General features: G+C 45.0%; 2 protein-coding genes and 1 long non-coding RNA gene across 3 annotated transcripts in view; 1 reads left to right on the plus strand and 2 right to left on the minus strand.

The window, feature by feature from the left end:
- Positions 1–3,221, minus strand: part of LOC308314476 (uncharacterized protein) — a gene marked incomplete at its 5' end in the record, with an annotated part of 41,608 nt that extends 38,387 nt beyond the window's left edge. The window contains one exon of the mRNA XM_080762107.1: positions 923–3,221. Within this exon, the coding sequence (XP_080618233.1) occupies positions 923–3,221 (2,299 nt within the window). The remainder of the gene's footprint in view (positions 1–922) is intronic.
- Positions 3,222–4,623: 1,402 nt separating this feature from the next.
- On the minus strand, positions 4,624–7,097 carry LOC308314403. The gene is made up of 3 exons (XR_013963973.1): positions 6,957–7,097; positions 4,881–4,951; positions 4,624–4,645 (listed from the first exon to the last, which is right to left on the minus strand). It is a non-coding gene; the product is annotated as an uncharacterized lncRNA (long non-coding RNA).
- A 664-nt stretch (positions 7,098–7,761) lies between these two features.
- LOC308314402 (YY1-associated factor 2-like) lies at positions 7,762–13,718 on the plus strand. Its single transcript, XM_080762030.1, has 4 exons — positions 7,762–7,910; positions 8,626–8,751; positions 12,409–12,561; positions 12,703–13,718. The coding sequence occupies exons 1-4, from the start codon at positions 7,885–7,887 to the stop codon at positions 12,980–12,982; spliced, it is 585 nt and encodes a 194-aa protein (XP_080618156.1). The 5' UTR covers positions 7,762–7,884; the 3' UTR covers positions 12,983–13,718.
- Positions 13,719–14,492: the final 774 nt, after the last annotated feature.

Here is a 14,492-nt window from a genome sequence, read left to right on the forward strand (position 1 = left end):
GAAAGTTTCACTTTTTGAATTATATTACGGAAGAAAATTAACTTTTACAAAATATTCTAATTTATTGAGATGGACCTGTATATATTAACCCATTTTGGGCGGGAACCCATTTTCGTGTTAGCATCATGTCATGCTTTAGCTATTGAAAAATAGCAGATCTACAACCTCGTAGCGCGCCACATAATAAATAGAGGTGTTTTTGGGACTGATACCGATCACTGATTGTTCTTCTCACGATCGCCCGATACCGATCTTGTGCGTAAAGGGGAAATTTGAACATTTCCAAAATGAGTATGTCAAACACCACGTTAAAACTGTTCCTGTGTGTGGGGAGGAAGGGGAGAATGTTTAAGTCACAGAATGGTTTCTCCAGATCGGGTAAACAACAAATCAGATCAGATCACAGATCGAGTCATTTGTAGTGAATATCAGAGCACCTCTAATAATAAACAATGTTTTGCTGCTCCCACCATAGCCAGTTAATCAATGAGCAGTCAAGACGAATAACAGTCTAAGTCCATCATTTATTCTGACCCCTTCCCGAAAAGGTCTAGCTGTCCTGACCACTTATCTATGATTTATACATTATGGATAATTAGTGTAGACTTAAGACTGATTGATTTAACAAAATGAGCAGCTGAGACTAAACTCCTTCCACTTCTCCAGCCTCTTCACAGTTAACTTAGTTTAGACAGTTTTTGGTTTAGACTAGTCATTGGTTAGACCAGTCATTAGTCCTACAACTACAACCCATCTCAAACCCTTACCCTAAACCTAACCTCCCACGGGGCAGCACACCTAAACCTAACCTTAACCCATGTCTAACTCAGTACTGCTTCCGTAAGATTACATTGGGAAAATATGCTACTGTCTGTTGTATGACAGACAGTCAGTCATAGAAGCTAAACCGAATACTACTTACACAGCTTCAGAGCGTCATCTGCTGCACCAAAGAGGCCTGATTGAACTATAGGAATGTCAAGTAGTTCCTCCTTCTCCTTGGGCATCAAGTTGGTGAGGTTTAGCCAACGTGCTCTCTCCTGGAGTACTGCAAGACCCATGGCTCTACCTGCGGCCTGGATGGCCACCTTGTGGAGACGCCTGACGTGGTCCGAAATGAGGCAAATATCTGCCCACTGCAAGTTGTCTGGTTTGATCGTCATATCCTTCTCCAGCTCCGCTTGATATGCCATCAGGATGGAGGCAGCATTAAGCGCTCTGACCGTAAGTGCAGCCGTCTTGTAGCACTCATCATTGAGACTGGCCTGTAAACAGTCAGTCTTCGAGGGCAGTGTAGAAGTAGAGGACGAGAGAGAGATCTTGGGGTGGAGATGGGCTTCCACCAATGGCTCCACGGCGGGCATTTGAAGCAAACCATGGGACTCCATTCCCTCACAATGTAGCAGGGAACTCTCCATGAATGGTTGTTTCTTGCTATAAGGCTTGTCCTGCCAGGTAACTGTGAGCTCTTCCAATAACTCGGGAAAGAAAGGCAGCCGTTGCTTTCCTGTCTCCTTACTGTCAATGGGAGCCTTCCCAGCCTCTGCTTGAACAGTGGGCCACTGCATATTGAGTCGTATAGCAGCACGTTTACATATGTCCTGCATGTCCACATCCAGGGTGGACAAGTGAGAGTTGTCTCCCACTGTTGCCAGGTTTGGATAAGAAGGCATTTTTCTCTCTTCTTGTTGCATTTGAACATGGTGTGTGGGAGTTTTTCCTCTACACTTATTTTCCTTTAGTGCTCTGTTGCGCATCAGTCGCCTTTTACATGTGGAAAAGTCCTGCACCTTTGGGATCGGATACTTTTTTGCCGGGATGCAAGCAAATTTTCTTTTTTGCATTTGAGGGTGGTGTGTGGGAGTTTTTCTTCTACATTGATTGTCCTTTGGTCTTATCTTATGCACCTGTCCTCTTGCAGGTGTGCAAAGGTCCTGCTCCTTTGGGTTGGAAGACTTAGCATGTGCGCTGTCCACAGTGTCCAGCAGCCACAGTTCGTCCTGCAGCTCACCGGCCATCCCAAGTAGATTGTCCATGGACACTTTGGACAGGTTAGTCTGACGAGTTAGCCGACGCTTAAGAAACCTTTTGGGAATGGCTGCACAGTGGATACATTCAACAACGGTGGATGCAAGTGCATCCTGGGCATGTTCCAGACCGAGACAACGTGGACACTCCGGGTGAGTGTCCCCACATGGCATTATATTGCCACAGGGGCAGTGTTTCCGCAGGGGTTTATTCTCAGCAGGTTCATGGGACATCACTGGGAGTGGCGGAGCCACGTCGAGGTAGGATGGAGCAGGTTTATGGGACCTGACTGGGGGTCGGGGCTGTGCTGGGGGTGGTGGAGCCACGTCAAGGTAGGATGGAGCAGGTTTATGGGACCTGACTGGGGGTCGGGGCTGTGCTGGGAGTGGTGGAGCCACGTCAAGGTAGGATGCAGCAGGTTTATGGGACCTGACTGTGGGTCGGGGCTGTGCTGGGGGTGGTGGAGCCACGTCGAGGTAGGATGGAGCAGGTTTATGGGACCTGACTGGGGGTCGGGGCTGTGCTGGGAGTGGTGGAGCCACGTCAAGGTAGGATGGAGCAGGTTTATGGGACCTGACTGGGGGTCGGCGCTGTGCTGGGAGTGGTGGAGCCACGTCGAGGTAGGATGGAGCAGGTTTGCGGGACCTGACTGGGGGTCGGCGCTGTGCTGGGAGTGGCGGAGTCACATCAAGGTAGGATGCAGCAGGTTTGTGGGACCTGACTGGGGGTCGGCGCTGTGCTGGGAGTGGCGGAGCCATGTCGAGGTAGGATGCAGGTTTGCGGGAACTCACTGGGGGTCGGTGACGGCGCTGTGATGGGAGTGGCGGAGCCATGTCAAGGAAGTCGTCGTAGGTGGCTATGGCCAGTCTTTTGGTGGGCAGAGGCACGTCACTGTCACTGCCGCTGTAGTCGTCGTAACGAGCGACTGGCGCCACATCGTAGGCCAGTGGGGTCCTAGTGGTGGTGGCCTTGGGTCTAGGGAATGGTATGCCACTGGAGAGGTCATAGATGGCTGGGGCCTGTCTTTCGGCAGGCCGTCGTAGGCCGTCGTAGGTGGCTATGGCTGTGGCTATGGCCCGTCTTTTGGCGGGCAGAGACACGTCACTGTCACTGCCGCTGTAGTCGTCGTAACGAGTGACTGGCGCCACGTCATAGGTGGCTGGGGCCTGACTTTCGGCAGGCCACGGTATCATGTCAAGGCGGCCGTCGTAGGTGGCTATGGCCCGTCTTTTGCCGGGCAGAGACACGTCACTGTCACTGCCGCTGTAGTCGTCGTAACGAGTGACTGGCACCATGTCGTAGGTGGCTGGGGCCTGTCTTTCGGCAGGCCACGGTATCATATCAAGGCGGCCGTCGTTGGTGGCTATGGCCGGTCTTTTGGTGGGCAGAGGCACGTCACTGTCACTGCCACTGTAGTCGTCGTAACGAGCGACTGGCGCCACGTCGTAGGCCAGTGGGGTCCTAGTGGTGGTGGCCTTGGGTCTAGGGAATGGTATGCCAATGGAGCGGCGATAGAGGCTCAAGTCATCCTCGCTTTCATCTTCTTCTCTGTTCGTGTTGCTTGATAGCTGAAAAGCTCTAACTTGGTTCAGGCGATGCCACTTATGGCGGTGGGAGAAGTGGAGACAGTATGGGCAGAGGCCTGGCCTGCTAAAAGCCTGTTTAGCATGTTCGATTCCCAAGCATACGGGACACCTCACGTGTGGGTCGTTTTGGGTCAGGCCGCGGGAGCAGAACTGGTTGGAGCATACCTTCCGCGGTGTAGTACTAGGTAACACCGCTCGTCTGCTAGCTGTCGCGGGAGCGAACTTCTCTCTCCTAGTAGACATGGTAGCTCCGAGTGAGGTTTCACAACACTCTTTGTGTAAGCAGTAGGGGCTAGAGGTTTTACAATACTCTTTGTGTAAGCAGTAGGGGCTACAGGTTTTACAACACTCTTATCGCCCTATCACTTCGGGGGAGGGATGAGCCGTCACGCTATGACTCGCAATGTCAGGCCAATATGATTGTCTGTGAGGTTTATGGATTACTTCTGTGTTCACGGCACGCCAGGAGATCGCGCTCCAATACGGCGATTCAAGAAGTGAAGATGAACTTAAACCAAATATAAGATAGGACGAAGTGAAGATGAACTTAAACCAACTGTATAATAGGGACTGAGCACCCAGCTACTGTGCATGTGCTTGATTCTATGGGCAAGTTAAATGTTGCTTCTTTATTCAGGTATTTCAGGCTTCTGTGCGAAGCGAGAAGACGTTTTGGAATGAGTCAGCAGGGTTAGCTCAATATATTGGAAGGAGTTGTTGCTCCCTAACAGCCACTTATGGCTTGTGTAATGTAACTGAAGCACGTATAAGCGATTCCCAAGCCAATGTGTTTTTTGGGGAGGGAACGCTTGTTTTGGTTCACAAAACGCCTTGAATATGTGAATATGGCTGCGCAAATCATGACTTTGATTACTTTTTAAATAAATACTTGCACGTTGACGTCAAAGGTTGGTTTATCACATGAACCAAAATAAGCACTCCCTCTGTGTCAATCACGTTGTGGTGTTTGGTTTTTTGTGGTTTTGGCTTGGGAATAGCATACATGCAACTGGAGCTTCTGTTGAGGTCCCCTATGAAAGAGAACAAAAGAAAATGAGGACAATTTGTCTTTTTGCTCACTGCCAATCTCAATTAATGTCAATTAACTTCAGCACATTTGGTGAGCTGTGAAATGACAACATGTTTTAATTATTCGACACAAAATATTGTCTCTCCTCTGTGACAGTTAATAAGATAGTGGCAGATGGGTGTTAGAATAAAACATGAATCATGGGTCAAAATTAGAGCATTTGGCATTACACTTACTGTTTGAGGGGAATTGGTTCTCTTTCCCTTCTTTTGTACGTCCCAAGATGTTTCAGACAGGGTTGATGTACCTACAAAGAGGAGGAATAAATATCAGCCTTGTGTAATATTATCTTCATCATCATGAGTGGGATCACCACTTTGACGGGCAAGTCAGCGGCATACCGGAACTTCGACCTGAGCCCATTGAAGTATGGATCTTTTCATTTAGACATCAGTGGCATGGATTGGCATTGCTACTATAGACTACAGGAGTCCTGGCGTCACTCTTTCATCCCCTGGGTCATGGAAGAAACGTAGAATAAGATTGGGTCATCTTAGAATCGTCTGATATAAGAATTGTGGTTCAAAAATAAATAAACTGTGCTAGCGATATGGTCAGGGACATGGCTCTGTATAGTTTGCGATAGTCACTCATATTTTGATCATTTTGATTTAATTCATTTGGCGACTGTAATTTTAGTGATGCTTCATATCCATACGAGTCAAACCGCCATGCTTATTTGTTTATTTTCGGAACAAAGTTTTATGTCTATGGGAATTCTGAACAGGGAAAAAAAACATGACCCATGCGTGCATTACTGATAAAGCATTACACTTATTTTCAATTCATCAGAACATTTAGAGACGTACAAATAAACACTTCTATATAAAACACAGGAAATCAGGTATGTAAAAAGGGAAAATAAACATATACACATTACACAAGAGGGGGAAAGGGGATGGGGGGGATTCAGATTTTACGGGGGGCTGTTTCGAATTGCAGCCGTCCGTAGGTGCCCTTTGAGAATGGCTCTTATGAGTACTCGTTGCTAGTGTTTGTTCAATAACAGGAGTCTCCAATGTCTCTCTCTTTGGAAAATTCATTTTCCGGTCAGGAGAACACAGTCAGGACTCAGGATACAGATTAAACTAGAAGTAAAATTAGAAGCGATGATGACACACATAAAAGGAGCAGACAAAATTGGAACTGGAACGGGTACCGTACAGGCTGAGACTCCTGTTATTGAACAAACACTATAGCAACGAGTACTACTATACTATCAGAATACTTTTTAAGTAGCCAACGAAAATCTGCACTTAAACTGGTAAGTGTACTGCACTGCACTTACACTGGTACCTTTACGCTAGCCCTGAAACATGACTGTCGTGAAGTACGAGCGTCATGTGAACCATGGCTACGCCATCATGTAAACAAGATCGGCACTTTTTTTGCACACAAGGCTCTTAAGGTTCAAACTGCATACGCTTAGATAGTGGAATACATGTTATATGAATGTTGTGAATTAACGGTTAACGGACGTAGAACGAGCGCCTGTGGTACCACCTAGCCCCATATGTGCCCTCTCCCTACGCTCATTCTGTAGCTCCGAGATGAGGTCACACACTAGCCCCCTCCCACGCGTTTCAGGAACGGCCTTCAACGGCGCAAGCTTCCGCAGTGTACATTTCTTATCCTTACCACACCATTAATCCAAAAAGTGTATGGACAATGCACCTTTACACTAATTCATACATAGGAGCGGCGCAGAAAATCCCGCCGCTCCTATGTATGAAAGCCTTTACGTCCCGTCTTTTGTCAGTCGCTTCCATGTTTATCAAGGAAGTTGAAAAGCTTTAGCGCCTCCCCGGCGCCTCCCCTGGTCGAAATTTCCAACTGACTTCAGTTCACTCGACATGCACGCGCACACGCACACTTCCTTGATAAACATGGAAGCGACTGACAAAAGACGGGACGTAAAGGCTTTCATACATAGGAGCGGCGGGATTTTCTGCGCCGCTCCTATGTATGAATTAGTGTAAAGGTGCATTGTCCATACACTTTTTGGATTAATGGTGTGGTAAGGATAAGAAATGTACACTGCGGAAGCTTGCGCCGTTGAAGGCCGTTCCTGAAACGCGTGGGAGGGGGCTAGTGTGTGACCTCATCTCGGAGCTACAGAATGAGCGTAGGGAGAGGGCACATATGGGGCTAGGTACCACCACGAGGTTGTAACAACACTGTCACTAATATTAACATTGTAGATACTATAAGTAATACAACTTCAATCAGATTTGAAAAGAAACGTACCAAACGCAACGGTGCCCTGGGTGTTCTTCCTCCACCTTACACTATGTCACAAAAATGCTGATACCTGATAGTCGCGTGAATCATGTAAACAAGCAATAAAAACAAACCACCATTATTATTATCCTCCATTCCTCCCTCGCTGCTTTACTTCCTCCTCAAATCCTCCTCCTCCTCAACGGAAAAGGCAGGTTACCTCCGAAACGTGCTGCTGCCACCCTGTGGTGGCAGAGCCAGTCACCAAACGTCTGGGTTTCCGAGGCTACCTTAGCTTTGATCCATAGCTCAGCCTCTATGCCGTTGCAATTTTGCAACAGCATTAGAGCTATGGATCAGAGCTAAGGCTACCTAAGAGTAGACGACATGAAATGGTATATGAAACTATTGATTAAATCATTAATCCGATTATGTGTATATTAATGCACAGCATGATCTTGAAGATTCTTTGACCTCACAATGATTCTTTTACATTTAAGTACAAACCGACAGTTTTATTTAAATAGCAGCACATTCATAATATTTTAAATTAAATTAAATATATTTCCCCCACTTTTTAACAACATATACATCTAGAGCTCTCCTCAGTCCTCAGCTACCACAATATAAATAATACAACGTTGTTAAATCTATACGAATACTGAAGCTTGTCAAATTCATATCAATGCCGCTTTCATCATATAAAAAAGTACTGCTTTTCTTTAATAAATATGGTTTGTTTTAATTCATTTCTTAGTTCTGGCGTTTTGTCGGTTGGCGGTTGTGATTGGATAAACCCGACCCACGTGACTCGAGCTTCGCAGTAGTGGTGGAGTTTCCACGACAGCTGAGAGAGAGAGCGGCTCGTCTTCTCTTTTTTTCTCCTCCTCCTCGTAATATTAATCCGTTAAAAATAAAAACACCCAACCCAACGACATATGAGGAGGGCTTTATGAAAAAATGGGAGACAAGAAGAGTCCCACGAGGTAATAAATAAACATTTAATTTCTTTCTATTTCACAAAGGACGTGCTCTTTGGGGGTCGTTTACACAGAACTCATTCTCTTTCCAGTGAAGTGTTCATTCATGGCGGCTAGGCTACGGTTTGGCTGCTTTAAAAGCCCCCATACTGTGTGTCATGTCAAATACCGGTAGCAAAACATAGCCGATCTGCAAGCGCGACGCGTTGTTGAGCTTGTGGGTCTGCTATTTTCGCAGTTTATGAACATTTGCAGACGTTTCTGGACATTTTTGAGCATTTTCGGCCCCCTGTAAATGGACATGCTCAACGCCAGGTTGAAAGTGGTGGTTTAATGGGGTCTGTCTGTGTCAACCTCTCCCCTCACCCCCTTAATCCCCACGACACGAAGTGACTCTTTTAAGTTGATGCTCCTTTCTTTATGCATGCTTTTAGACGTTTTTAAACGTGCATGTTTGAGTGTTGGTCTCGTTTAAAAAAAGAGTTGCACCCTGTGTGTGTGTGTGTGTGTGTGTGTGTGTGTGTGTGCTGATGTTTTAATAGTTAATATACATTTTCTATTTTTATGAATGAACTGCAAGTCTGAGGAGCTCTAGCAAATGAATTTTACCCTAATTTTACTGTAAAGTATTGTTTAAGGTGACAACTGTGTGTGTGTGTGTGTGTGTGTGTGTGTGTGTGTGTGCGTGTGTGTGCGCGTGTGCGTGTGTGTGTGCGTGCAGGCCAAAGCGACAGCCGAAGCCGTCCTCTGATGATGGGTACTGGGACTGCAGTGTGTGCACCTTCAGAAACAGCGCAGAGGCCTTCAAGTGCATGATGTGCGACGTCAGGAAGGGGACCTCCACCCGGTAAGGAAGGACTCAGACGAGCCCTCCATCGTCGTTGGTGCTTTGGTAGCCTGGCGCGGCCAGACTCATAGCGAGGGACTATGCGTCTGGCCGCGCCAGGCTAGTGCTTTGGCGCTCCCGCATCGTTCCTGAGTAAATCCACATTAATGTTAATTTGGGACGTCCTCATGACCGGTGCCCGTGTGTTGGTTCCCACAGCACTAGTTTGCTGGCTGTCCTGCTAGTCTCATTCTCCTGGCTGCTATTTTCTGTCTCACCCTTGGCGTCCCATCATACAGATTCTTGTTGGTAACATGTGTACTCTTGCTGATGTTAAGTACTGCAAGCAGCATTCTGGTGTAGCACCCATCTAGAGACTTCTGAAGGGTTGGCTTCAGGGTGCAGCATTCACTGTAGGAGAACTGACTATCGTTGCATAGAAGAATCTGAGTTTGGTTTGACGGGGGAGGTTGGAGTTTCATGCCGTTCAGGGCCCTCCATGCAAGCGCCTTCCTCACTTTAAGATCTTGCTCCGTTGAGCCCAGGTACTTTAAGTCATTGACTTCCTTCAGAGCAGTGCCTTCTGTTGTCGTCAGTGGTGGATGCTCTGATGGAATGTTATAGGTGATAACTTCTGTTTTCTTGGCGTTGAGCCGGAGGCCAACCTTGGCACACTCTGATTCCACTCTGGTCAGGAGCTCCTGAGCTTGTTCCACGTGGTCGGAGAGCAGGCTGATGTCATCCGCGTAGTCCAGGTCTGTCAGGACTACTGCGGGATGCCGTCTCGAGTCTCGACCTCCTTGGTGTTATGGTGAACAGTGGTGTCATGGTGGGTTTTTTTTACTGGTACCACAGCGTTTAATGATGCCACGTGCATGTGCGCATTGCAGAACACAGAACAGCTGAAACAGCCTATTGTTAAATAGTGTATGAGAGTTTTAGACACAAACACAAAAGTAGAATTCGAATAGTCAGACAAACATCTTTACTGCACTAGAAAAACTAAAAAGTTTGCTTTGGACGAATGAATCTGTTCTGGAGGAGGCATTCTTCTTGTGTACACTGTACAGAACAGCAGCAGCAGCCTACTGGAGCCATAGCCTACTATACTGCTGTAAGTGTGCAATGTGCAGGGGGGGGGGTAAACCTAGACCACTGGGTATTTTGTGCGTCTTGGAAAGTCTGGTGACAAGAGGTTGATCAAGTGCGTCTCTTGAATCTAGCATTCTAGCGTGCACGCACACGCAACGCTTCGTTCCTTCCCTGCGTGTGCGCCTCAAAACATTACTGGTACCACGGCGTGGTACTGCGTTCTACGAGCATGACACCACTGATGTTGAAGCCTGCTCTTGTCCACTGATAACGTGTAGTCCAGGACTGACGAAGAGGAAGGACTCTTATATCCTAAATTCCTAATATCCATTAAACTCGTTAAACTCACAGACATTGCAGCTGTATGGAACGCTTGAATTATCCTCTTTCTATCTGCAAAGTCTTTGTTTCAGAAAAATCCCCCGTAGGCAATGTTATGAGCTACTTTGTGTCAATAAATTCTGTGCTGCAGATGCTTCTTTTTCAGAGTTTGGAAGTGTTGGAGTTTGGAAGTGCTTGTTTTCAATGACAAAACATCCTGCTGCCTCATGCGTCGAGGGGGTGTTTATTTGTGCGCAATTCCGAAGCTGTTCATGACTCATGTGTCAAGTGGTCAACCTCCGATCTAGCGTCAGATCACAGACCAAATATATTGCAGTGTGTAAGACACTTACTTTTATTAACAGTGAGTGCAACATTTCGACCATTAAAGGTCTTCATCAGGCAAATATATTGGTAATATATGTAATAATGTATTTGCCTGATCAAGACCTACGTTGGGCCATTATGTTGTTTTTGGAGCTATAAAACAGTGCAGATGTTTTTATCCTCGCCTAAATACAGAGCATATATGTGCACACAATCTTCTCTGCAATTTGTACATTCCCAGAGTTAAATGAACCCTGGGATGTTCTGTGGCTGTCAGCAAAGTAGTGGTTCTCAAGCCAACCTTTCTCTCTTTAACTGCCTTTACCTAGTTTCACGGATAACTAACTTCCTCAGTCAGTGTGAATATTGTAAACACTTATTACTTTCTGTGCCAGGCCAAAGACCTTCTTTAATATGCTGTGTTTAACCCTTAAACCTAATAACGTCATGATGACATTAGTACATTTACCGGTGCAGACCCAAGTGGATAAAAGGGCACTGCTGGGCTTGTGGGAAGACGCTCCCATGGGAAGCATTTTATTTTCAACCGCTTTGGAATAGTTATGAATCTGCCTGAGGGAGGGGCGATTCTTTCAGCATCACAATTGTCCCACGAAAACTAGATGAAACATCTCAAGACAAACAAATGTACTACAGGACATGCAGAAGATCATGTCTTCTCACTGCATCCATAAACCTCTTCTTAAAGGAGAATTCCATGCTAGAAGGCTTTCTTACTTTATTTGTAGTTGTTTCGTCCCCACCAATGCCCCATTCAATGAATTGAATGGGGGATATATTGGGGGAAATACGCAATAATGCACTTTTGCACAAAATAACACCTGGACCTCTTTGGTGGGGACGTAACAACTACAAATAAAGGTAAGAAAGCCTTCTAGCATGGAATTCTCCTTTAAGCCTTCCTCTTCTCTTGCCTGGCAGTTCCATCTCCAGCTTTCTTCGACCAAAACGAGCATTTACTTATGAAGTCGCTCTGATGTCGCCCTTGCCGCTCTCGTGGTCTGTAACTGTCTAGTCGTGGCTTGCTGAGCTTGTTGTGTTTAGCATAACAATAGACAGCAATTACCTCGCTGTCCCGCTGTCTACCTGTCTCCCAACACCGTGCTCAACCGTGCTTGTTGTGTAAACAACATAACAAGAGGGCAGTTACCTCAACACTCAATGCTTTCACTTTATACATACGTCATCGTCAGACACCGGTATACATGCACAGAGTAGTAAGTATCTTATCACCTGCAGCGAAGCTGCAAAATGCTGTCCAAGAAAAGTTAATTTGACATTAAAGGTCGGATATGCAAAGATATTTAGAAAGATCACTTCATCGTTCAACGGCAACAAGTTGTGCAATGTGCACATTGGCGGACTGGGGTTTTTTCCAAATCACCCAAATCACTGAATGCTCTTTTAAAATAACTTTTCAGAAACTAGTTTCTGATGTTGGTAAACATTAGTTAGCAAGAATGTTAATTTACATCATCTAAAAATAGACTTCCCTACAAATGTATATGAAAGATGTACTTGGTACAGAATATAGACATAAAATACCACAGGAAATGCTTTTAATTTCTCTTCTCAAAGATGGATGCATGAAGATTGATCCCCTCTGGGGAAATTCAGCTATTGTCTGCAGCACCAGCAGTAAGTAATACTAGAAACGCATGATAGGTACAGGACAGATGAGTAATTCAAATGTCAATGAAATATCCATCTCCATAACTGGGACAGTAGGTCAGGATTCATAAATATTGTTCATAGACAAAGGAAAACGGAAAGGGCTCTCACACTTTGTCTTCCTACAGAGTTTTTACCTCATGGCACTTTGTGGGCGCTCAGTTCAACCCACATGGGCATTTTAATGACACTGGCATGAATGCAAATTTTCCCATGAATCCACTGATGTCTATTGCTCTCTTTCAGAAAACCTCGGCCTGTTTCACAGCTGGTGGCACAGCAAGTAAATCAGCAGTTCGCACCTCCCACACTACCCAAAAAAGAGAAGAGAGAAAAGCCAGAGAAAGACAAGAGTGACAAAGACCCAACACTTAAGAAGAACAGCCATAAAAAGACGAGGTAATAGTTAATCCAGTAACAGTCATGCTTACAATAATCCACCGTCTGATTTCATTGTTATGTTTTGCCTCAAAATCTACAATGTATGTATTATTTTGTTATTATAATGCTTCCCCTGTTTCTGCCCACCTCTTTCATTAGGCCCAGATTAAAAAATGTGGACAGGAGCAGTGCCCAGCATCTAGAAGTCACCGTTGGTGACTTAACTGTTATAATAACAGACTTTAAGGAGAAAGTCAAGCAGCCCACACCCACGCCAGCAAACGCCGCCTCCGTGGACCAGCACAGTCAAAGTGGCTCAAGTTCTGACAACACCGAACGAGTGGTCTCCAGGTCTTCATCGCCACGTGGAGAAGGTTCTCTGGTCAACGGAGAGACTCAACTAACAAACCGCCAAACCCCCTCGACGACTCAGCTATAGGCTTGTCTACCCTCGACACCCCAAAGTGATTAATTTCAACATCCTATGCCTCCTGATGTAATAACATTCAGATCTAACGGGGACGGATTCTAATCTGCCTTCCCCATGATGAGCGAGGATTCAGGAGTTGGGACTGTTGAGAGAACACTCCATTCAGTCGACAAACTTTTGCAGCCAGTCAGAGCTGTCACAATGAGTGAATTGAAAAAAGTCACAATAGCAGTGAATCGTGGACGACTTGCAGCGGGAAAGGTCCATATGTTGTGGTGGCATGTGTCATAACACCTCAGTGTCATTTTTTATGTCACAGTCACACTCATAGCTCTTGTTTTCAGTCTTTCCCACTGTGGACTTTTTGAGGTCATTCACAAATGTTGTCTACAAAGAATGAATTTCAGTTAAAGCATTATATGAAAGAAAATGTGAAGCACCCATCTTAGAAATTGTATAGTTTTCTTTTGGGTTTTGTTTGTTGTTAACATTTGCACTTGTTGGATCTTACGTCGTCCTAATGAATTATTGAATAATTATTATATGCATTATTTCCACTCTTGCAATCCTTTTACTGACTTATGGCTCATATCCAGCATCATGAGTAAAATTATGGAAGAATTATTGTATGCTTCTCCACTTTGTAGAGTTAAGCATGACTTGATCAATAGTGGTTTATAATGTAAGATGTAGATGATATGAAATAAAACCAAGAGATGGATACGGATATGATTTCATCTTGCAGTTCATTATAAATAGTCTTGCAATTGTATTGCAAAATAGTACCAATTTGCTTATCCACATGATGTAAATTCTCCTATCATTGTCTGGTTATTTAGGACAAAAATAGATAATTTGCTTGTCTACAGATGTAAATTCTCCATTCATTGTCATTGGGAATTGAATGTTTGTGTAAGACGAATATCTACACTAATAGCTGAATATAGGAGGGGCTAGCACCCCTCAAAAAAGCACCCCTCAAAGCAACAGATCTGAAAACGTTGCGATATCAACAATGTGTTGTGAGCTTGTACATCAGCTATTTTTGAGGGGTGCTAGCCCCTCCTATATATATATATATATACAGGTTTAATGTTTGTTTTAAAAATGCCATTGACAATGAAGGGAACATTTACGTCATATTGTCTCTATTGTTAATGGCATTTAATGTTTGTTGGCACCGTTTGTTTACGTCACCTAATCACCATGAGTTAGGGCGCAGATCTATCAGGGACCTCCGAAATTGAGGATTTTTGTTGTTTGATTTTAGGTAGGCTACAGAATTATTATATAGATGGTACAACTGAACTGAAAACGGATCTGAATATTCATTATTACAATATTACATATGTTCATTCTTGTTGGGCTAACTTCTAGCCTGACAGTATGAATTTATGAATTTTCATTTCGTTTCACTTCATTAGTCTGAATTAATTAATTATGACTTTTTTAATGATAGCGATTCAGGGCTGGAGCTAGCCCTGGTCCAGTGTACTCGCTGTAAGCACTGGACCAGGGC

Source organism: Protomyctophum bolini (genome assembly GCF_963924005.1).
Source record: "Protomyctophum bolini genome assembly, chromosome: 4".
Taxonomy (NCBI): domain Eukaryota; kingdom Metazoa; phylum Chordata; class Actinopteri; order Myctophiformes; family Myctophidae; genus Protomyctophum; species Protomyctophum bolini.

What these genes read in the sequence shown, in the direction of transcription:
- LOC308314402 (XM_080762030.1), top strand. Translation starts at nt 7,885, where the DNA reads ATGGGAGACAAGAAGAGTCCCACGAG. An exon ending in AGGAAGGGGACCTCCACCCG is followed by an intron (nt 8,752 to 12,408) that starts GTAAGGAAGGAC and finishes GCTCTCTTTCAG; the next exon opens with AAAACCTCGGCCTGTTTCAC. An exon ending in AACAGCCATAAAAAGACGAG is followed by an intron (nt 12,562 to 12,702) that starts GTAATAGTTAAT and finishes CTCTTTCATTAG; the next exon opens with GCCCAGATTAAAAAATGTGG.